The following is a 23,966-nucleotide window of genomic DNA, read 5'->3' on the forward strand; positions in this document are numbered from 1 at the left end:
GTCAAGAAGACCAATTGGGGAAGAAGCTGTCCTGTGCTGGCCACAGCACACCCACAAAAAGAGTCAGAATTGCTGGGGTCAGGTACAAACAGTTTATTTTTCTATAAAGAGCAAAGTACGAAGAGGCAGGGAGGTCAGCTGAGCCTGGAGGAGCAACAGCGGGCAGGCCCTGGGCCCTGGCTGAGTTTGGAGGAGGTCTGGCGGCTACCCCAAGAGTAAACAGGATCCAAGGTATGGCTAGTCAGGTGCCCTGGGCATGATGAAGGGGCAGGGGGAGGGGAAGCAGGAGCCCAGGACTGCTGATGGGACTCACACAAAGCCAGGCTTCATGGATGAGCGGCGGCAGTTGGGGCAGCTCCGCGTCCCGTTGTTCTGCAGGCACCTTTCGAGGCAAAGGAAAGGTTTATTTACTGAACCCATGCTTTCATCCTGGGCCTGGGCTCTCTCCCTACCCCTCCCCTCTACAGGATCTGGGAAGGCGTCAAGGGAGAAGGTAGGGCCTGGTGGCCCTGCTTGCCCCTGGTACTCTGTTCTGGGGCTTCTAAGAGGTCAGGAGGTCAGCATGGAGAATGGTATCTGTCCCAGCCCTGAGGCAGGTCTAGCCCTGGGTGTCTGAATCCCATGGCCTTTGAGGGGCCTCTCTGAATTCTCTTTGGAAGAATAGTGATGGCCACCTCACAGGGCTGCTGGGAGGATTCAAGGAGTTATTTATTACAGGGGAAGCTCTTAGAACGAAGGGAGCGCTACGCTCAACATTACTACTGTGGTTAGGCCAGCTGGGGCCCTAGCGTACCCCACAGAGACCCTGGCCGCCCCCTGCCCACAAGCCAGGAGCCCTCACCTGAGGTGGAAGATGTGCGAGCAGGGCAGGGCCTGCAGCCGGCTGTTCCTCTCACCTATGGACTCGCCACACAGCCCGCAGTAGAGCTCAGTCTCCTCCACACACTCATGGAAGCGCACGACATGGGCACGCAGCTCCCGCTGCAGCCCCTTGCTGCGGTAGATGCTCTCACTCAGGCAGTGCAGCTTGAGCTGGCTTAGCTGGGGCCAGCGGGGAGCAGAGAGCGGGCATAGGGGACAAGACCAAGTCAGTCCCAGTGAGCCTCCCTCCTTGCCCAGCCCGAGAAGTGGCCCCCGAAGGACCATTGAGCCATCAGTACACACAGGGTCTGGTCCTGGCGGTGTTCTTGGCTGGCTGATGGGCCTAGGAGAAACGTCCTGCCCTCTGGGCCTTGGTTTCCCCTCATGCAGAATGAAAGGATGGGTGAGGTAAGCAGTCTTCACCCCTAGAACTACCTAGGAACCCCATGTTTTTGAAGAATTTTATTGACCAGATCTGCTGCACTGATTCCATAAGAATGAATTTGCTCTTCTGTTTTTGTTAATTGAATACACATAACAAACAGCTCATTGGCATCTGTGACCAACCTGAGATACTTGGGTAAAACCGAGCAGCTATCATCTATCCAAAAACAAAGATATTTGGCATTTTAGGGGCACCTGGGTGGCTCAGTCTGTTGGGCATCTGCCTTCGGCTTAGGTCATGATCTCGGGGTCCTGGGATCAAGCCCTGCATCGGGCTCTGCTCAGTGAGGAGCCTACTTCTCCCTCTCCCTCTGCCCTTCCTCCTGGCTTGTGCTCTTTCTCACTCTCTCTCTTTCAAGTAAATAAATAAAAATATTTTTTAAAATTTGGCATTTTAGTTGTGCTGTGCACTGGATCCCAGAGATATTTATATTTCCTAGAAGACCTCAAGTAACACTGAGCTTATTTTCAAAATTTAAAGGTTTGGATACTAAACCTAAAATTGAGAGCCACATACATTATGGGAGGAATGCGGGCTTTAGAGTTAAGACAGACCAGGTACAAAGTGTGAGACCTGGAGCAACCACTGAGCCTCACTTGCCTTAACTCTAAAAATGGGGCTTGCGCTCACCTCGCAGGGAGACGGTGAGGACTGGGACCAATACCTAGAAGCACCTGAGTGTACCCAGCTCTTAGTGACTGGACCCACTGTTAGGAGTTCTAATGACTATCAAGAAGCTCTGAGGAATTCTGACGTCCTCTGAGCTACGGATTTCTTGCCCTGCCCTCCAAAGTGCTTTGTGGGTGGAAGAGAAACAGCCAGGGTCTGGGAATGGGTGGTGGCAGCCCCTGGAGATCTAGAAGAGCTCAGGGCATGTGCAGGCTCAGGGTAGCCCTTCCCACACACCCAAGATCCCACCTTGGCCTCTTGACTCCAGACCCAGAAGACAGAATCAGGTCTGACCTTGTTCCCCACTTCCTCCGCCAGGTCCTGGGCTTTCTCGATGACATCCAGAGCCTAGAAGGCAAGCATAGGCCAGGGCTACGGGCAGAGTTCTCTGGCAGAGGCCTTGACTCACAGGAAGGGAAGGGGAAGGGAAGGGGCAGGGAGGGGCGGGCTTGAGGAGGGCAGCATGGCTGGGCAGCTGCCCTGCCTGAGAAGGTAGCAAAAGGAGGCTGGAGCCCAGTCACAGAGCCACAGTGTGGGCAAGTTACCTGCTGCTTCAGTTTACTCAGATACAGAATGGGAAGACTATTCCTGTCTCATTGGGTGTTGTGAAATCAGGAAAGCAGTTAACGCATCCTGAGTTCAAACCCAGCTCTGGCTCTTTAGTAGTTGTGGGTCTGGGCACATCGTGAGTCTTTTCTGAGTCTGGAAAATAACTTGGAATGTACTCACCTTATGGGATTCAGGTGAAGCTGATGTTAGACAAAATGTCTGGAAGAGTCCTGCCCAGGACCAGCCAGCCCCACAGACTTTTGGCTGACCTACTGGCTGCAAATAGGAGCAGTGGGGAGAGCCGGGGGGGTGGGGTATGGGAAAGGGCCCGACCTCACCTTGTCCAGTGCTTTCCTGGCTATCCAGCATTTGGCCACTCCCAGCAGAACCTGCACCTGCCCCAGGCGGTTTCCAATCTCAGTCATGATGCTCATGGCAGAGTCGTACCTGGGGAAGGCTGTCTGCACAGCCAGGTGGGAGGGTGCAATCAGACTGGGTCAGGCCTGCAACCCCTCCCTCTGTACCCCAGTGGCCTCACCTCCAGGTCCCCACGGCTCCGGTGGATGTCAGCAAAGCACAGCAGGCAGAGTGCCTGGAGTGGCCGGTCCCCGTGCTGCAGTGCAATCTTCATAGATTCCTGTGAAGGGAAGCTGGTTGCTCCAGCCTGCCCATCTGCCCCCACCCACCCACCAGGGTGTCATTCCAGTGGGCCCCTCTGACGGGGCAGCCCAGGGATCACCCTATACAATATACCTAGCATGGCATCGGAGCCCTGCACACGAAACCAGTGAGGTCTCACAACGCCCAGAGAAGTGGACACAGGTTCAGAGAGCAGAAGTGACTTGATCAAGGTCACCTGGCTCGTAAGTGGCAATGCTAGGATTTGAGCCCAAGTCAGTAGAACTCCAGAGACTGGCTCTCTTCCTATTTAAAGCGACCCACAGAGGATGTGTGTGGGGGGAGGCAGAAGGAAGCCCTCTCCCCTGAGAATGGACTGGAAAGGAGCAGAGGGGTGGGCAGAACAAACACATCCTTCGGGGGCTCATGGAGAAGGGGGCTACGGGCAAATCTTGGGACCCTAAGTGGCCTGATGTGGAAGGAGGACCCCTTAGCCCATACCACCACCCTCTACCTGCCCGCCTTCCCTCCTGCCCCACCTCACAACACTCCATGGCACTGCCCAGGTGGCCCAGCAGGCGGTACGCCACAGCCATGTGGTACTGGCTCATGGCCCGGTACTTGAGGCTCCAGCCTTTGCCGTAGTCGCTAACGAGCTCTGCGGCCTTGCAGGGGAAGAACAGGGCTTTCTCGTAGTCCTGCGGGGGACACAGGGAGGAGGTGGGACAAGAAGGGGCACTGTGAATGGCAGGATGCCCAAGTCAGGGGTTCCAGGGCCTGGCATCTCCATCAACCCATAGTGGGTACCCATAGGCCCTGCCAGTGTTCACTCATTCATTCATGTATCCAAGGAAAAGGGATCCAGGCAGAGGGAACAGCCACTGAAAAGGTGTGGGCTCCACAGACATAGGAATTTTCATCCAGTTTGCTGATGTAGCCCAAGAGCCTAGCACAGTTCTTAGCACTTTGTAGATGCACAATGAATATTTGTTGAATGAAGGAATGAATGAGAAGGCAAGAAAATATAGTTGGCTTCTCACTCCCAGTTGGGCCCCTTATCTTCAGAGACACACAGAAGGGGGTACCAGCACCCCCAGTAGTGTCTGCCCCCTAGTACCCAGCAGCAGGTGCTTCCCAAAGGCTCAGTGACTGATTGTCAGCCCCAAAGAACATCGGAACAGACTCACTGGGGCAATGAAATCATTCCTTCATCCCTTCGTTCTCCTCACACCTCCAAATACTCTTTCTACCTGCTGGATCTCAGCTGATGACCTTGCTTCATCACTACACAGGGAAAACAGAAGAAAGTCAGAAAAGGACTCTGTTCTCCACCAAATCCACGAGATGGATCACTCTTCCTCCTTCCTGCCACCATGGAGGACTCCCTGCTCCAACAGGTGTGAGCCCCTCCATGGGGGCTCTGGACACATCCCCCATCTCCTTGGGCTCAATCATTCCCATCATCCTACAAACATATTCTGGCATTTCTTACCTCATTAAAAAATAAAAAAAGAGGGCAGCCCTGGTGGCGCAGCAGTTTGGCACCGCCTGCAGCCTGGGGTGTGATCCTGGAGACCCGGGATTGAGTCCCACATCGGGCTCCCTGCATGGAGCCTGCTTCTCCCTCTACCTGTGTCTCTGCCTCTCTCTCTCTGTGTCTATGAATAAATAAATAAAATCTTTAAAAAAAAATAAAAAGAAAAAAAGAAATCTCAGGAAGTCTGCTTCTCCCTCTCCCTCTGCCTGCCATTCCCCCTGCTTGTGCGTGCTCTCTCTCTCTGTCAAATAAATAAATATATAAAATCTTTAAAAAAAAAATCAAAATCAAACAATCTTCTTCGGACCTCATGTCTCCTTCAGCTAAGCCCCATTGCTCCATTCTTTCTCTTAGAAAATCTATTTGATCTTCTACTTAATATCTTATAGGCATCTCCAAGTTAATATGACCAAAAGAGAACTCCCAATAACGCCAATAAAAATCTGATCTTCACAAATTTTGTTACATAGTTAAAAAAATTTATTTACTTAAGTAATCCTTATGCCCTACATGGGGCTGGACCTCACGACCCCGAGACCAAGAGTCACATGTTCCACCAACTAAGCCAGCCCAGTGCCCCTTGCCAATGTATGTTTTTTTTTTTAAGATTTATTTATTTATTCATGAGACACACACACACGCACACACACACACACACACACACACAGAGGCAGAGACACAGGCAGAGGGAGAAGCAGGCTCCATGCAGAGAGCCCGATGTGGGACTCGATCCTGGATCCCAGAATCACAACCTGAGCCGAAGGCAGGCGCCCAACCGCTGAGCCACCCAGGTGTCCCCCAATGTATGTTTTTAATTTGAAGCCATGTAAATGTTCTAAATATTCAAAATATTTTAATTTAATTTTTTAAAAACCCCAAAGATAGAGGCGCCTGAGTGCCTCAGCTGGTTAAGCCTCTGCCTTTGGCTTAGGTCATGATCCCAGTCTCCTGGGATCGAGCCCCACTTTGGCTCCCTGCTTAGTGGATAGTCTGCTTCTCTCTTTTTTTACTCTTTCTCTCTCTCTCTCTCCCTCTGCCCCTCCCCACTGCTTGTTCTCTCTCTCTCAAATTAAAAAAAAATCTTAAGGGATCCCTGGGTGGCGCAGCAGCTTGGCGCCTGCCTTTGGCCCAGGGCGCGATCCTGGAAACCCGGATGGAATCCCACGTCGGGCTCCTGGTGCATGGAGCCTGCTTCTCCCTCCGCCTGTGTCTCTGCCTCTCTCTCTCTCTCTGTGTGTGTGACTATCATAAATAAATAAAAAAATTTAAAAAAAGAAAAGAAGAACCACTATAAAAAAATTTAAAAATATTTAAAAATCTTAAAAAAAAACCCTAAAGATAGAAAATGGAAATAAATAGCCCTAACTGTATATCATCATATTAACATAATTATAAGTTTAATTATAGTTATTATATAACACAATATAATATTAAAATATAATGCTATAAGATATTATTACATCATGTATTATGTTGCATTATCCTAATATGACCACACAGAAAAAAAAGTATTTTGTGTATTTTTTAGGATAAAATAAATATATAATTATGTTGCTAAAAGCCAACATTTTCAGTCTAGGAGAAAAGAGAATCAAGATTAAAATAAATTAAGGAAAATCCTGAAACATTAGATTTGAATTGCAAATATCAGCATAAACTTCAGTTGTCTTGGCAACTAAAAAGATCTAGAAGCCATGACAACCCAGTAGCAATGAGCACCTTGAGAACCCACATTTGGTCTTTAATACAACTTCCCACCAGAAAAGCCCAAAAAAATGGCTGATTTCAGGTCCAGGGTGGGGACTATACAAAATGAGCCTGGGATAGTTTATTGTTCCAGAAAATAAGAACACTTTCAATGTTTAAAGAAAGTCTCGTCAAAAGGACACAGGATTAAAAAAAAAAAAGGGATCCCTGGGTGGCGCAGCGGTTTGGCGCCTGCCTTTGGCCCAGGGCATGATCCTGGAAACCCGGGATGGAGTCCCACGTCGGGCTCCCGGTGCATGGAGCCTGCTTCTCCCTCTGCCTGTGTCTCTGCCTCTCTCTCTGTGATGACTATCATAAATTAAAAAAAATTAAAAATTAAAAAATTTTTAAAAAAAGGACACAGGAGTTATACCGAAGGAATACCATTAGCTAAAGTCAAGATAATTTGAGCATCAGAAAAACAACATTACAATTAACTGAAGAGTACTAGGGGCACTGGGGTGGCTCAGCAATTGTCTGCTTTTGGCTCAGGTTGTGATCCCCAGGGTCCTGGGATCGAGTCCCGCATCAGGCTCCCCTCAAGGAGCCTGCTTCTGCCTATGTCTCTGCCTTTCCCTCTGTGTCTCTCATGAATAAATAAATAAAATCTTAAAACAAAAAACCAAAACTGAAGAATACTGAATGTTTTAAAAATCCAGGATTTCATAACGATACTCAAAAAGAAGAAAGTAAAACAAGTAAGTATGATCATTGAAGGTATTTTTTTTAAAGATTTATTTATTTATGATAGACACAGAGAGAGACAGAGGCAGAGAGAGAAGCAGGCTCCATGCAGGGAGCCCAATGCGGGACTCAATCCCGGGACTCCAGGATCGCACCCTAGGCCAAAGGCAGGCAGCAAACCGCTGAGCCACCCAGGGATCCCCGAAGGTGGGTATAACTTCAACTCCTCATCATCAAAGTGATAATTAAAGGAAGCGAGGAATGCCTGGATGCCTCAGCCAGTTAAGCATCTACCTTCGGCTCAGATTATGATCCCAGGGTCCTAGGATCAAGCCCCACACTGGGCTTCCTGCTTAGGGGAGAGCCTGCTTCTCCTTCTGCCCCCTCCCTCGCTCATCCTCATGCTCTTTCTCTCTCAAATAAAGTAAAATCTTAAAAAAAAAAAAAAAAAAAAAGGAAAGGAAGAAATATTTATGCCATTTATGCAGGAACTGCATTTCAGAGGAGCTAACTAGCCCATTTGATGGAGGACAGTTCTTCCTTACAGAAAAATCCAGCCAACAACTGTAGAAGAATGGTAGGACTTGGAAATCGCCATTCCCTTCAGTTGAAATAGAAGAACTGATGCAGGCAAGAAACATCACTGGACACTAAATCTGCCCAGTGGAAACTGTGGCCACAGAACTGAACATTCACAGGAAGCCAGAAGTCACCTCCCTCCAAGTTCACCTCCTGGTCACAAAAGGACAAACACAAACCCTAAAACCAAGGGATCAGGTCATTGTCCCCATATGGGATGTGATGCAACATGAAGCTCCCAGCAGCGCTGACACAGTCTTCTTACCAAAACAGTGTGACCTGAGTCTTCCCTGGTCACTGAGTTCCCGTTCACAGGGAGCAGAGGGGAGGAAAAAAACCCCATAAAACCCCAGTCACATGACTCCTTGCAGAAACAAGGGGACAATGAGATGAAGTACGTTCTAGGGCAATCCATCCCCTTGTTGGATAAATCATGGAAAATAAAGGGGAGGAGAGAAATCTCCTACTGAAAGAGACTTAAGAGACATAATGCCCAATGCACGTGTGCCTCTTGTTTGTGTTCCAATTTCTAGAAGCAGAGGGTAGAGGCGTGTCTTCAGGATAAGCAGAGATATTTAAGAGATAACTGTGATTACATAAGAAAGTATCCTTATATAAGAAAATATCTTTTTTTTTCTTTCAGAGATGCATACTGAACTACTTCGGGGGGTAAAGTATCATGATGTCTATCTATAATTTCATGTCATAACACTTCAGTTAAAAACCCACTCAGTGAACATATATGGGTAATATTAATAATTGTTCAATCTAAATGGTGGGGATAAGGAGATTCATTATATTATTCTTTTTTCCTGTATGGTTAATTGTCTTCATAATAAAATAATATTTGGGGACGCCTGGGTGACTCAGCAGTTAAGCGTCTGCCTTCGGCTCAGGGTGTGATCCTGGAGTCCCAGGATCAAGTCCCGCTCTGGGCTCCCTGCATGGAGCCTGCTTCTCCCTTTGACTGTGTCTCTGCCTCTCTCTCTGTGTCTCTCATGAATAAATAAATAAAATCTTAAAAAAAATCTTAAAACACTTCATCCCTCTCCCATTTTTTGAATCTCACTGAGTGGGTTTTTCCTACGTCTGGTTGCTGAAAACAAAATCCTCGGTGGCATCCTGGATGACTCTCATTTGCTCACACCTCACCTTTGATTCATCAGCATTTGCACACCTATCTACCCCCAGATTTATTAAGCATCTGCTGTGTGACAGGCATCAACATCCCCCGTGGGCCGAGGGCAGCCTGGATGCCTAGGGTCCTGGCCAAACAAACACTGGACCAGAAACAAGCCCGTGGTCTCTGGCTCCTCTGTCCATTCCCCATCTGCCTTCTCACCACCTCCCACCTCCTTGTCCCACACCTGTGACAGCCTTGCTGGCCTCCGTCATCCCTAGAATAGGCCAGCTATGCCCCACTCCCCCCACCCAGGGCAGAGTTTTGCTTTTGCTGTTGTCTCTGTTTCAGGCTTTTACCAGTTTTCTGCATGGCTCACCCTCTCATCTGCTTCCAACCATCAGACTGATAACACCTCTCCGAGGCCTTCCAGTCATTCTATTTGAAGTTGTAACACCCCATCCTCGGCACTTCCCACCCCCTTTCCCACTTTCTCCTAAGCACTTTCTAGAGTGCTGTGTGATTGAGTTACTGATTATATTTGACTTTTTCTAGAATGCAAGCTTTACATGGCCAGGGGCTTTGCTGTTGTTTTCACTGCTTGCATCCCAAGCCAACAGAGCAGCACGGCATAGAGTAAACAGTCAATAAATATTTGATGAATGAATCCTTAACAACTGTGCTGGACAGTGGGCCCTGTTCTCCCTCATTGTATAGATGTGCCTACCAAGGCTCCGAGATGAGAGGTGCCATGTCCAAGACCACACAGCAAACACATGGCAGTATAGGTTCATGGCCAGTCCTCACAAGGAGCCTCCTGTTCCCCCAGAAGGCAGACAGACCAAGGTTTGAATGCTGGCTCTGCCCTTCCCGGTAAGTCTGCACCTTCCTGGGTGAGTCTTCCCTTTCAGACTCTCCCCTCTCAGACTCTCCTATGTGGGAGGACTGAGTACGGTCCTGAATGGGGAGTGTGGCTCACAGGAGGGTGTCAGGGGACCCGAGCCCTCCCCCGCCCACCCCCTGGGCCCGAGGCCCACCTTGACCTGGGCATAGAAGCTGCCCAGGCTGCAGCAGACGCGGCACTCGAGCATGGCGTCGTCATTGTTGTGGGCGTAGCGCAGGGCCTTCTCGAAGCTCTCCAGCGCCTTCTGGAAGAGGCTGAGGCCCAGGAAGGCATTGCCCATGCTCAGGCTGACCTGGCCTCCGAGCTGGGCGCCCGCCCTGGTGCCGGGCAGGCCGACGCAAGTCTTGCAGTAGGAGATGGTCTTGTGGAACTCACACAGCTTCTCGTTGCTGCGTGCCAGGTTCAGGTAGCTCTCCAGAAGGAAGTCGGCATCCTCCAGCTCCCGAGCCGTGTCGATCTGTACCACAGCGAACTGCCCGGGGGCAAGGGCAGGAGCGGTCAGCCTGGGCTCCAGGCCTCAGACCCGGGCCTCCTCCCTGCCTCGCAGCCAAGGCCTCGGACCCAGAGCTTCCGGCCAAGGCCTCAGATGAGCTCTCTGTTCCCCAGCCACAGGCCAGGAGCATCAGCCCTGGAGCCAGACACAGACCCTTCAGCTTTCGCCCCCGGCCTTCCTGGGCCACCCACCCACCCACCCACCTACCCGCAGCCTCAAACCTGGAGCCCAAACAGGAAGGCTGGAAGCTAGCTTCCCAGACGGGGCCTGGCCATTGCCGAGCCCTGAAGCCCAGAAGCTCCATCTCCGTGTCACACAGAAGTTCAAGGCCCAAGGGCCTACGACGGGTCTGGGAGCCCCCTGCGGGGCTGGGCTGCTAGCCAGGGGGACGCAGGGGAGCGTGAGGAGCCAGGAGGGTGGGCAGCCCGGGCCCACCTTCAGCATCTCCTTGTAGCGGCCCATCTCCGAGTGCGCCGTCACCAGGCAGCCCAGCACGCGGAAGCGCCCCACGAGGTCGGCGCTCTTCTCCAGCACCTTCATCCACACGTGCAGCGCCTTCTCGGTCTGGTTGGACTGGTACAGCTGGAGCCCCTTCTCGATCTGCTGCTTCGTCTGGTCCTGCCCCATCCTCGCAGAGCCCTGCACCGCACGAGGAGGGAGAGACCCCGGGCGCTCCGGCCTTCTAGGTGTTCATGGCGCGGACCGCAGTGCCAGCCGCCCACGGAGCCCCAGGGAGGACAGCGGCGCCAGGCAGGGGCCCAGGAGGGGCCTAGATGGAGAGCGGGCGCCACCCTGGGAACAAGGCTTGTCCGGCCCCAGTCCGCAGCTGTCCCTGCCAGTTGGGGCCACGTGGCCGCTGAGGAATGTCAGCCACAGTGTCACGCGGGCCTCTGCCGCACCCCCCCACCCAGGCTGGGAGGTGGCTTCCCCGGGATGCAGGCACCCTGCTCCCTGCTCCCGCACAACCTTGGGTGTCTCCTCGGGGCCTCTGACACTGGCCCCTGCCTCCCTGGCCCTGCAGGCCCTCCCCGTGGCCTGGCCGAGGAGCTGCCTCCAGGGACAGGCTGAGGGCCTGGAGGAAGCAGGGATGAAGTGAGGCGGGTGGCCAGCCCTGAGCCCTGCATCCCCCCACCCATCACAACCTTCCCCCCGGACCTACTCCTCCCCAGGCTTTGTTTCTGGGATTCACTGGGCACTGGGCACCAGGATCAATCCTCCATATGCACACCCACACCACACCCAACATCTCATCCACACTCACAGTATGACCCAAGCCAGGTCATTCACCTCTCTGTTCCTCAGCTTCTTCATCTGAAATGAAGAGAACAACAGGCTAATAAAGCCTGACCCAGAGGGGTGCTATGAGACAGCACAGGATAGTGGGGACAGCATGCACCCTGGAGCCAGACTGACTCTGCCACTTACTAGCTGTGTGGGCCATGTGACTGTGTGCAAGAGAGTGCTGGTACCCACCTCAGTGGATTAGAATGAATGAACTAGCTGGAGAGGACATAGAACAGCAGGAGGTCACCCCCAAGCTGTGTCCAACTGCTCCATGGCACACCACCCACCAGGGACAGGAGTTGATCCCTGAAGGGTTAAGAAGCATCCCAATTCCCATCTCCATCTCAGCTTGAAAGGGTGCCTAACAGTGACCTTTAATGCCAGACACTGTGGAGAAGTGTCTTATGCAGGGAGCAGACTCTTGAAATATGGGGGCTTCTAGTGTTGAAAGGCCCTAGGTAATAGGGCCCCGCCAACCCCACCAGCTCTATCTCCCTCAGTTTTTCTCCTTCCACTCTGTGACAGCAGCCCCCTTTTTTTTTAATTAAAAAATTTTTTTAAAAATTTATTTATGATAGGCACACAGTGAGAGAGAGAGAGAGGCAGAGACACAGGCAGAGGGAGAAGCAGGCTCCATGTCGGGAGCCCAACGCGGGACTTGATCCCGGGTCTCCAGGATCGCACCCTGGGCCAAAGGCAGGCGCTAAACCGCTGCGCCACCCAGGGATCCCAATTTAAAAATTTTTTTAATTTAAATTCAGTTAGGGGATCCCTGAGTGGCTCAGCGGTTTGGCGCCTGCCTTGGGCCCAGGGCGCGATCCTGGAGTCCCGGGATCGAGTCCCGCGTTGGGCTCCCGACATGGAGCCTGCTTCTCCCTACTCCTGTGTTCTCTGCCTCTCTCTCTCTCTCTCTCATAAATAAATAGATAAATCTTTTAAAAAATAAATAAATTCAATTAGTTAACATATAATGTGTTAATTGGTTGCAGAGGTAGAGATCAGTGACTTATCAGTCATCACTATATAATACCCAGTGCTCATTCCATCACATGCCCTCCTAATGTCCATCACCCAGTTACCCTGTCCCCCCACCTTCCTCCCCTCCAACAAACCTGTTTGTTTCCTATGATTAAGAGTGTCTTACAGTTTGTCTCCTTCTCTGATTTGTCTTGTTTCAGTTTTTCCTCTCTTCCCCTATGATCCTGTTTTATTTCTTAAATTCCACATGAGCGAGATCATATGATGATTGTCTTTCTCTGATTGACTTGATTTCATATTTTGATGACTGAGTAATATTCCATTGTATGTATACACCACATTTTCTTTATCCATTCATTTGTTGATGGACATCTGAGCTCTTTCCATAGTTTGGCCACGGTGGACATTGGTGCTATAAACATTGGGATGCAGGTGTCCCATCATTTCACTACATCTGTGTCTTTGGGGTAAATACCCAGTATTGACATACCCTACCCAGAATAGGGTAGCTCTATTTTCAAATTTTTGATGGCCTTCCATACTGTTTTCCAGTTGGCTGTACCAGCTTGCATTCCCACCAACAGTGTACCAAGGTTGCCTTTTCTCCCCATCCTCACCAACATCTGTTGTTTCCTGATTTGTTCATTTGAGCCATTCTGACTGGTGTGAGGTGGTATCTCATTGTAGTTTTGATTTGTATTTCCCTGATGATGAGTGAAGTTGAGCATCTTTTCATATGTCCGTTGGCCATCTGTATGTCTTCTTTGGAGAAATGTCTGTTCGTGTCTTCTGCCCATTTCTTGACTGGATTATTTGTTCTTTGGGTTTGATAAGTTTGTTTTATAAGTTGTTTATAGATTTTGGATACTAGCCCTTTAACTGATATGTCATTTGCAATAATTTTCTCCCATTCTGTCCGTTGTCTTTGGTTTTGTTGATTGTTTCCTTTGCTGAGCAAAAGCTTTTTATCTTGATGAAGTCCCAATAGTTTGTTTTTGCCTTTGTTTCCCTTGCCTTTGGAGATGTGTCTAGCAAGAAGTTGTTGAGGACTAGGCCCCTTCTTTCTCCAGGGGAAAGGTCATCCTTTCAGAGTGGACAGTTTTTAGTATATTCACAAATTTGTACACTGAAGGATGCCTGGGTGGCTCAGCAGTTGAGCGCCTGCCTTTGGCCCGGGGCGTGATCCTGGGGTTCCAGGATCGAGTCCCACATCAGGCTCCCTGCATGGAGCCTGCCTCTCTCTCTGCCTGTGTCTCTGCCTCTCTCTCTCTCTCTCTCTCTCTCTCCCCCTCTGTGTCTCTCATAAATAGATAAAAATCTTTTAAAAATTTTTGTACACTAATCACCACTAATCCCAGAATATTTACACACATCAGAAAGAAGTCCCATAATCTGGCGCCTGGGTGGCTCAGTTGGTTAATCATCTGTCTTTGGCTCAGGTCATGATCTCAGGATCCAGGGGTGGAGGTCCCTGAGTCAGGCTCTCTGATCAGCAGAAAGTCTGCTTCTCCCTCTCCCTCTGCCTGCCACGTCCCCTGCTTGTGCTGTGACAAATAAATAAAATCTTAGAAAAAAAAGCCCCATATTGGTGAGCACTCTATTCCTCCTGTTATAGTCGAATTGGTGTCCTCCCTGATTCATATGTTGAATTTTTATTTTTTTTAAAGATTTTATTTATTCATGAGAGAGAGAGAGAGAGAGAGAGAGGCAGAGACACAGGCAGAGGGAGAAGCAGGCCCCAGCAGGGAGCCCGATGCGGGACTCAATCCCGGGACTCCAGGAACATGCCCTGAGTCGGTGGCAGGCGCTAAACCGCTGAGCCACCCAGGGATCCTCGTGTTGAATTTTTAAGAAGATTTTGCTTATTTATTTGAGAGAGAGAGAATGAGTAGAGGAGAGACAGAGGGAGAAGCAGGCCCCTGCTGAGCAGGGAGCCCGACGCAAGGCTCGATCACGAGTCTCCAGGATCATGCTCTGAGGCAAAGGCAGGCGCTAAACCACTGAGCCACCCAGGGATCCCCATGTTTTTTATTTTTAAAACAATTATTTGAGAGAGAGAGAGAGAGAGAGAGAGCAAGAGAGCAAAAAAGCACACACATGAGCCAGGGGTCAGAGGGAGAGGGAGAGGGAGACAGAATCTCAAGCAGATTCCCCGCTGAGCATGGACCCTGATGCAGGGCTTGATCTCATGACCCTGAGAACATGACCTGAGTGGATATCAAGAGTCAGACGCTTAACTGATTGAGCCATCCAGGCTCATATGTTGAATTCTTAACCCCCAGATGGGATGTTGTTGGAGACACTGTCTTGAAGAGGTAAAATGAGGTCATTAGGGTGGGCCTTAATCCACTATGACTAGTGTCCTAAGTTCAGGACACAGACACACAAAGTAAGACCAAGTGAAGACATAGGAAAAAGACAGTCACATACAAGCCAAGGAAAGAGGCCTCAGAAGGAATCCACCCTTGTAACGCCTTGATCTCTGAGTTCTGACCTCTGGAACCGTGAGAAAATAAATTCCCATTGCTTAAGCCACTCAGTGGTATTTTGTTTTGTTTTTAAAGTTTATTTATTTAGACAATCTCTACACCCAATGTGGGGCTCAAACTCACGACCCTGAGATCAAGAGCCTCACACTCCCCTGACTGAGCCAGCCGTGTACCCCAGCGGTACTTTGTTATGCAGCCTGAGCAAACTAATACACCCCGCAACCACCACCTACTTTCCAGGGAATTACCTATTTTTTGGACATTTCATATACATACAATCAGACAATATGTGGTCTTCTGTGACTGGCTTCTTTCACTTGGCATCATATTTTCAAGGCTCATCCATACATAAATCAGTACATCATTCCTTTTTGTGGCTAAATAGTATACATTATATGTATGGATCTACCATTTTATTTAGCCATCCCTTGGTGAACCACGTGAGGTTTGGTTCACTTTTTGGCTGTAAAGAATAACAGTGCTAGGAACACGCATGTACAAATCTTCTTATTTTCATTTTTGTTGCGTTCAGCTTCTGAGGAATTGCCAACAATTGCCCCAGGGCCTTTGTACCTCCTGATTTCTTTTCCCCTCCCTCCCACCATCCTGCTTAGTTCCATTCTAGTTAGGGTGAATCCGCTTATTATACTCTCATGGAGAATTACATTCCATTTTGATACGAGACTTCTCTCTATAATTTTATATTCATCAATAAGGTTATTTTCTTGACATCTGTTTCCTCTACTCAAATGTGTGAACAGTGACCATCTCGTCTACCACTGACTGCATCCCCAGAGCAAGGCCAGGCACACCGTGGTCACTCAATAAACGTACTGAATGAATGAATGGGGAAAAGGGGGAGGAACAAAAGTCTAATTTGGAAATTTAAGGCAACTGCTGCAGGCTTCACAGCTGATTTGCCACGCCCTGCCCCAGCCCAGGCAGAGATGACTTCCTGTTCACGGTGAGCAAAGCAGGTCCAGAGAAGGGCAGTCTGGAGCCAGCTCAGGGTCACAGCTCAGCAGAAGTGGAAGGGATTTAGGAGTAAATGGGACTTAGGCAAAGCCACCAGGAACCGCCGAGGGGGACGTGCTCTTGAACCCCCAACACAGGAAGCTGGGAAAGGGGGTGAGAGGGAGAGTTGCAGTAGCCAGTCAGGGAGCCACTGGCAATGGAGAGGTGACTGGGATCTTCCTCTCATCTGGGAGGGTGGGTCTTTGGTGAATGTTAACCTCCAGAGGGGAAGGAAGCTGGGCCCACAGAGAAAATGCTGAAGATCTATCAGATTCTCTCCCACTCCACACTCCAGACCCAAGTCTGACAGGAAGGAAAGGACACGGGCACCTGCATCCGTGCCCCAAAGGAGTCTGGGAGCCTCTTGAGTACCTGGGAACTCAGATGATCTCAAAACTTGAACACCTGACAGGAGAAAGGTTCCCTGCCCTAGAGTCAGCTCTTTGCTGACTACTGCACACACTTAGATCAAGGTCATGCTCCGTTAGGGCAAGGGCTGTGATGGTCGTTATATCTCGAGCACCTGCCCAGTCCCTGGCAAAGTGAGAGACCAACAGATGACCACATCTAACATTTCCCGAGCTAAGCATTTCCTCCAGTTTACAAATAAAGAAACTGAGGCACTGGGCAGTAACATGACCTGTCCAAGACCACACAGCTAGCGAGACAGAACAGGGACTGGAACTGAGTAATGTGACTCTACGGGTCCCACTCTTAACCAAGATACTGTCCCAGAAAGGAGGAAGGAGAGAGGGGGAAAAGTAAAGGGGAATGGGACACAGATTTTCAGAATTCACAGTGATCTTTACCTGACACACAACAAGCTACCTGGGAACCTTAGCCAAAGAGCTGGTCAGAGTGGAGGTGGAAGAAATATATACAGTGAAGGCTAAGCAGAGGCTCAAGAGTCAAGTCTCGATCATGAGTGCCCAACAGTGGAGACAGACAAAGGCCCCCGCAAGGTGGACTGATGAGCCACAAAATGAAATGGCCTTTTCTGGGCCCCTTAATTTCCCAGGGTGGTATGAAGCAAGGGGCCCAGAAGATTCTACTAAATGCCTTCTGTGTGCGGTACCAGCTACATTCCTTATGTTAGACTCCTGTTTTATAATCAAAAGTAGAATATCTAAGTTTGGGCCTGAAGCAGGTGTCTCAGTGTCTCAATCTGGCATGTGAGTGCTGAAGATCTCTATGTCGGTGGGCTACATTTGGAAGATTTCACACAAAACTCTGAATTTCCTGCTTCTCCTGGAGACTAGAGGCTCAAGCAAACTGGGCCCTGGGATTCTGCATGTTACAGAGCCCAACTTGCTCCCATGCTTCTCCTGCCTTGACACTGAGGCCAAGTGTCACTTGTCATCTTAGATTGGCCTCCTTTCCACTCACTTGCATCACCTGCCTGGCCCCTGCTCTGGAAGCATGACAAACAAAACCCCAGGGGAATGTCCCAGGGGCCCCTCTTCCACAATTCGTGGGATCCTTGGACAGTTTGTCTCTCTGGACAAATTCATTTTCCTTGTTGTAAATGGGGTTATCACCTCTCCGGTAAGGTTTCTATGAAAACCAAATGAAAAGATAAAAAAGAACTTGCTTTGAAAACAAGTAATTGAACTAATGCCCCTATAATGGGCCTCCTGAACCTTCCTGGAATTGGCATTTACTCTGTGTAATAATGGAAAAGCTAGAAATAATCTATGTCCAGTAGAAAAGTGGTTAAGAAACCAAGAAATGCTATATAGCCTCTAAAAATGAAATTTGTAGATCCTAGTGTATATACCCAGATGGAAGGGTGCCCGTGACATAGTAACTGAAAAAATGCACGTAGCAGAACAATCTGTACGTTGTGGCATGATCTCATTTTTATTAACAAAATTATATATGTACATATTTTTTTGTATATAGAGAGAAAAATTCTGGAAGCATACTTACCCCATCTGTTTAACAGTTATCAATGGGCTGTGGGATGGGGAAACGCTCACTTTTAACTTTTATATACTTAGGGTTGTTAGCAAGTTGAACAAGTGTTTGCCAGGGGTGGCCCTGAGCCAATCTCTCATCTTCCAGCTCTGCTGGGTGGGTGTTTTCGCTTCCATTTGGCAGATGAGGAACTGGAGGCTGGCAGAATCCAGTCACTTGCCCAAGGTCACGGGGACTGGTGGTAGAACCAGATTAAGAAATTTCTGAACAAGGGATGCCTGGGTGGCTCAGCGGTTGAGCATCTGCCTTCAGCTCAGGTCATGATCCTGGAGTCCTGGGATCGGGTCCCACATTAGGCTCCCCACACGGAGCCTGCTTCTCCCTCAGCCTGTGACTCTACCTCTCTCTCTCTCATGAATAAATAAATAAAATCTTAAAAAAAAAAAAAAAGAAATTTCTGAACAAGCTTTCCCCACCATACTCTAAAGTCTCTTCTATATAATTATAATGTTTTGCATTTAAAAACCCCTGAAGCCTTAAAATGATTTCTAAAAAAGATTATTTATTTATTTGAGAGAGAGACAGAAATAGCGAGAGAGCACGAGCAGGGAGGAGAGGGTGAAGCGGGCTCCCTGCTGACACGGAGCCCAACATGGAGCTCAACCCCAGGACTCTGAGTTCATGACCCGAGCTGAAGGCAGACGCTTAACCGATGGAGCCACTCAGGGGCCCCCTGCGCCGCAAAATGATTTATTAAAAAAAATATCTTATTTATTCATTCATGAGAGACACAAACACACAGAGAGACAGAGACACAGGCAGAGGGAGAAGCAGGCTCCATGCTGCCCTGCAAAATGATTTTTAAAAACATTCACTTGAGGGGATCCCTGGGTGGCTCAGCGGTTTAGCGCCTGCCTTTGCCCAGGGTGTGATCCTGGGGACCCGGGATCGAGTCCCACGTCGGGCACCCGGCATGGAGCCTGCTTCTCCCTCTGCCTGTGTCTCTGTCTCTCTTTCTGTGTCTCTCGTGAATAAGTAAAAAAAATCTTTAAAAATTTTTTGGAGTGCGAGTGAGCATGAGGGGTGGGGCAGGAGGAGAGGAGACTCCCCGCTGAGCAGGGAGCCCAACGTGGGGCTCCAACCCACAACTATGACCTGAGCCAAGATCAAGAGTCGGGACGCTTAACTGACTGTACCACCCAGATGTCCTAAAATGATTTTTTTTTTTTTAAAGGTTACTGCATCATGTCAGCCTCTGGGCACACTAGACTTTAAGGATGACTGGGTTGGTGGCACTCTCAAGGCTGGGGGACTGCAACCAGGTGCCCCTCCCTTGGGAGTTCCCAGACTGCCAAAGGGAGTCTCCAGCAGCAGAGGGCCAAGCTGGTGCTACCTACTTCCTCATGGGATGGCACCCCTGGGGCTGCCTCGGAAGTTGTATTAGAATTCCTGTAAGGTGGCTCTGGGGACTTGGCTGTCATTTGTTATATGGCCACTGAGGAGGGTCTATGGAGAACTCGGGTAATAGCTGGTAGTTAGCAATCTATAAACAAAGTATGAAATTATTTCCTTTCTTCTGGAGATAGAATTTTTTTTTTAAAAGACTTTATTTATGAGAGACACAGAGAGAGAGAGTGAGAGAGAGAGGGAGAGACACAGGCAAAAGGAGAAGCAGGCTTCATGCAGGGGCCTGATGTGGGACTCAACCCCAGGTCTCCAGGATCATGCCCTGGGCCAAAGGCAGCACTAAACCGCTGAGCCACCCGGGCTGCCCGAGATGCTAATTTCTAAATCAAACTCAGTCTTGGCCACTGTAACTGACTGCCATAATGGAAATTGTTCTAGGCCTTGCACTGTCCAATATGGCAGTCCTCGGTCACATATAGCTTCACTGTGAAAGTGAGGAATGAAATTTGTTTTAAATAGCTACAGTGGTTAGGGGTTAGTCAAACTGGACAGTGTAGACAGGTCCAGAAGACAGCCAGATTCAGGGTGAGGCAGATGGTGAAGTGGGAACACACGGGGCGCTGGAGAAGTAGAAGGGACAGGAGCTGCAGAAACGTGGCTGGATTGCAAGAAAGCAGGCTCAGAAGGACCAGGAATGGCAGGAGCAGGTGGCACAAGCCTAGTGCTGTGAGTTGCTTTCAAGTAGGGGGAGGAAAGAACAAGGCTAAGTGAAAGCCAGACACAAAAGGCACATATTCTATGACTGCATTTATATGACACGTCCAGAATAGGCAAATCTATAGAGCAGAAAGATTACTGGTTGCCAGGGGCTGGGAATGAGGGGGAGGTGAGAGAGAAGGGGAGTGACTGCTAAGGAGTACGGGGTTTCTTCTCAGGGTGATGAAAATGTTCTAAAATTAGGTTGTGGTGGTGGTTGCACAATGCTAAAATCCAAGGACTTGTCCCCTCTAAGTGGGTGAATTATAGCAATTTTAAAACACCAAAACCTCAGGAGGCCTCAGGACAGTGGGACCTCCTTAGGGGGCGGACGGGGTGTTGATGGGGATGCAGGCAGTGCTAAAGTCCTGTGGCCTTGGCTACAGGAGCATCAGGATGCCTCTTCCCAGTTGAAACGTGTTCCATTTCCCCTCCTCTCAAGACTCTTTACAAAAGCAAGAGCCATCCCTAGAGCTGAAGCCTTTACCAGGAAAAGAGAAAGTCAATGTATGCAGAAGAAATTAAACAGCAGATGGTGGGGGTTGGAAAGGACTCCTGAGAGAGAAGGAAAATGCTTGAGAAAGGCAGAAGGTGCAAGAAAAAGCCATCTACAATCCCTCTTGGAAGGGCGTTGTCAGACAGTAGTGTGACATTCCCAGAGGTGAAGTCACAAACCTGGACTTCATTTCCTTCCCGATGCCTTTCTTCATCAGGGACTGAGAGGTTCAAGGGAGCACAGTATGTGGAAGACCTGGGAGCGTTACGGCAGCTGTGTGCTGGCCAAGAGAGCCCAATGCGGGGGCTGCCTCTGTGGTGAGCCAGGAGCCAGGAGCATGGGAACAACTAGGTGCTGAGGAATCTATTCAAAAATAAAAGGTGACTGCATGTGGGTTTTAAAAAGGAATACAGGGACGCCTGGGTGGCTCAGGGGTTGAGCATCTGCCTTCAGCTCAGAGCGTGATCCCAGGTCGTGGGATCAAGTCCCACATCGGGTTCTCTGCATGGAGCCTGCTTCTCCCTCTGTGTCTCTGCCTCTCTCTGTGTCTCTCATGAATAAATAAAATCTTTTTTTAAAAATAAAAAATATATAAAAAGGAATACAAACAGTGTAACTAAGACACAGCTATACGATTCTAAAGGTGCACAAGCCTAAATTTTTAAAAGGTTAAAAACAGTTACTTTTGGCATTTTCTTTTTGGTAAATTTTATTTTTTTATAAAGATTTTGTTTATTCATGAGGGACACAGAGAGAGGCAGAGACATAGGCAGATGGAGAAGCAGGCTCCTTGCAGGGAGCCTGTTGTGGGACTCAATCCTAGGACTCCAGGATCACACCCTGAGTCAAAGGCAGACACTCAACCGCTGAGCCACCCAGGTGTCCCCTTTTTGGTAAATTTTATTTCGTTTTATTTTTATTTTATTTTTTTTTTTTTTAATTTTTTTTTAATTTATTTATGATAGTCACACAGAGAGAAAGAGAGAGGCAGAGACACAGGCAGAGGGAGAAGCAGGCTCCATGCACCGGGAGCCCGACGTGGGATTCGATCCTGGGTCTCCAGGACCGTGCCCTGGGCCAAAGGCAGGCGCTAAACCGCTGCGCCACCCAGGGATCCCCGTTTTATTTTTTTAAAATTATTCATTCATGAGAGAGAGAGAGGCAGAGACACAGGCAGAGGGAGAAGCAGGCTCCATGCAGGAAGCTCGACGTGGGACTGGATCCCCGGTCTCCAGGATCAGGCCCTGGGCTGAAGGCAGCACTAAACCACTGAGCCACCCGGGCTGCGGTTGGCTTTTTGGTAAATTTTAAAGAGAAACAACAGCCTAAGTACAAGGTTAAGTTGAAAGATAACGAGTTGTACTTCACATTTCATTTTTATATCAAGTTTTACCTCAGGAGAACAAGCGTCCTACAGCAAAGACTAAAAGCTGAGATCTGTCACTTTCATCTTGAGTGACAGAAGAATCTGTGCTGGGAGAGAACTTCATGTTCAACCACCTTGTTGTCACTGAAACAGGTCAAGAAGGGAGTCTTCAAAGCCTCTGACTCCAGCTTGGCCCCATTCCCTGAAGTTTGTGAAACACCCTCTTTGAGAAGGCACCTTAAGGGCATTTCATATATGTTGGTTATGTAGTTTAATGTGTATGTAGACACATATAATAATTAATCTACATTTAAAAACAATTTAAATAGGGACACCTGGGTGGCTCAGTGGTTGAGCATCTGCCTTCAGCTCAAGGTGTGATCCCAGGGTCCCGAGACCGAGTCCCACATCAGGCTCCCTGCAGGGAGCCTGCTTCTCCCTTTGCCTATGTCTTTGCCTCTCTCTTTCTCTATGTCTATTATGAATAAATAAATTTTAAAAATCTTAAAAAAATTAAAATATCAAGCTTGTGATATTTTCACATTTATGAAAAATATTAATGGTCAGAATGAGGTGAAGTTGAAATAGGTGCATTTCAAGTTGATTTAAAAACCATAGGTGGTGATGCTTGTACAAGACTGTAAATGTGGTGAATACCACTTAATTATCTACTTATGAATGGTTTAAAGAAACTTTGTGTTGTTTTAATATTTTATTTATTAGAGAGAGAGTGAGCGAGCAAACGAGTGCATAAAGAGGCAGAGCACCAGGCAGTGGGAGAGGGAGAAGCAGGCTCCCCGCAGAGCAGGAAGCCTGATGAAGGGCTTGATCCCAGGACCCCAGGATCATGACCTGAGCTGAAGGCAGACACTTAACTGAGCCAACCCAGGCACCCTGAAAATTTTGTTATATACATTATATCACAATGGGGGGAGGGGAGAACCCATTAGGCAAAGAATAGTTTAGGTGGCACCAGATTGAGGAGACCTGAGTGGCAGGAATGATACCGGATGCACCTTGTTCCTTACAGGATGGGACACCTCACTGACCACCTATCTGGGAACAGTGAGTTTTCAGCAAATCCCTTCTATACCAAGACAGCTGCTCTATGGAGGGCCAGGCTGCAGTGGTGAAAAACCTAAAGGAGCCACAAGTTGAAGACCCCCAGGTTCACTTCGCTAGTGCCTAGAGGACGGGGTGTAATTGTGTGAAGACACACATTTTCTTTTCTTTAATTTATTATAGTCACAGAGAGAGAGAGAGAGAGAGAGAGAGAGAGAGAGAGGGAGAGGCAGATACACAGGCAGAGGGAGAAGCAGGCTCCATGCACCGGGAGCCCGACGTGGGATTCGATCCCGGGTCTCCAGGATCGCGCCCTGGGCCAAAGGCAGGCGCCAAACCGCTGCGCCACCCAGGGATCCCAAAGACACACATTTTCTGGCATTATTTCTCCTCACTGGTGCTTAAGAGAAAGGGCTTGGGAGGCAGGCAGATCTGGTTTGATTCTCAGTGCCCACCGCTTTCTTGTAGGCAACCCAATTCTTTTTTTTTTTTTTTTTTAAGATTTATTTTGAGTGAAAGAGAGCGAGCACACCAATATGTGTGTGGGCAGAGGGAGGAGAATCTCAGGCACTCTGCGCTCAGTGGAGAGCCCAACTGCGCAACCCTGAGATCATAACCTGAGCTGAAACCGAGATTCAGACACTTAGCCAACTGCATCACCCAGGTGCCCCAACCCAATTTCTTTTAACCTCAGTTTGCTCATCTACAAAATGGGGATGGGAACAGCAGCTTCCTCACAGACTAAAACATGTAACATGTAACAGGTGTTTCCCACAGCACTTGGATTGTGGTTAAAGTCAATGAACATTAGGTAGGATAATTACTACAGAGTAGAGTAATACAAAGTTTTCACTTTTAAACTTATTTTTAATGATCACAAATGAGAAAGCACTATTCCCAAATGTATTTGCTTTCAGAACTCCTATTTCATAGAACATTTCATGGGCTAGTATTCAGTGCAACTCCCACTAAGAAATGTCCCTCCAGACATA

The 23,966-nt window shown here is 48.8% G+C and overlaps 2 protein-coding genes across 2 annotated transcripts in view; both read right to left on the minus strand.

Annotated features, from left to right (window-relative positions):
• Window positions 1-78: 78 nt before the first annotated feature.
• On the minus strand, window positions 79-11,260 carry RAPSN (receptor associated protein of the synapse). Its single transcript, XM_072790791.1, has 8 exons — window positions 10,641-11,260; window positions 9,846-10,184; window positions 3,682-3,840; window positions 3,063-3,161; window positions 2,863-2,985; window positions 2,270-2,323; window positions 842-1,041; window positions 79-382 (listed from the first exon to the last, which is right to left on the minus strand). The coding sequence occupies exons 1-8, from the start codon at window positions 10,830-10,832 to the stop codon at window positions 310-312; spliced, it is 1,239 nt and encodes a 412-aa protein (XP_072646892.1). The 5' UTR covers window positions 10,833-11,260; the 3' UTR covers window positions 79-309.
• Window positions 11,261-11,377: 117 nt separating this feature from the next.
• The window catches only part of CELF1 (CUGBP Elav-like family member 1), a 93,848-nt gene continuing 81,259 nt past the window's right edge, over window positions 11,378-23,966 (minus strand). The window contains exon 14 of the mRNA XM_072790766.1: window positions 11,378-11,516. The gene's annotated coding sequence lies outside the window, so the exon portion shown is untranslated. The remainder of the gene's footprint in view (window positions 11,517-23,966) is intronic.

Source organism: Canis lupus, chromosome 21 (genome assembly GCF_048164855.1).
Source record: "Canis lupus baileyi chromosome 21, mCanLup2.hap1, whole genome shotgun sequence".
Taxonomy (NCBI): domain Eukaryota; kingdom Metazoa; phylum Chordata; class Mammalia; order Carnivora; family Canidae; genus Canis; species Canis lupus.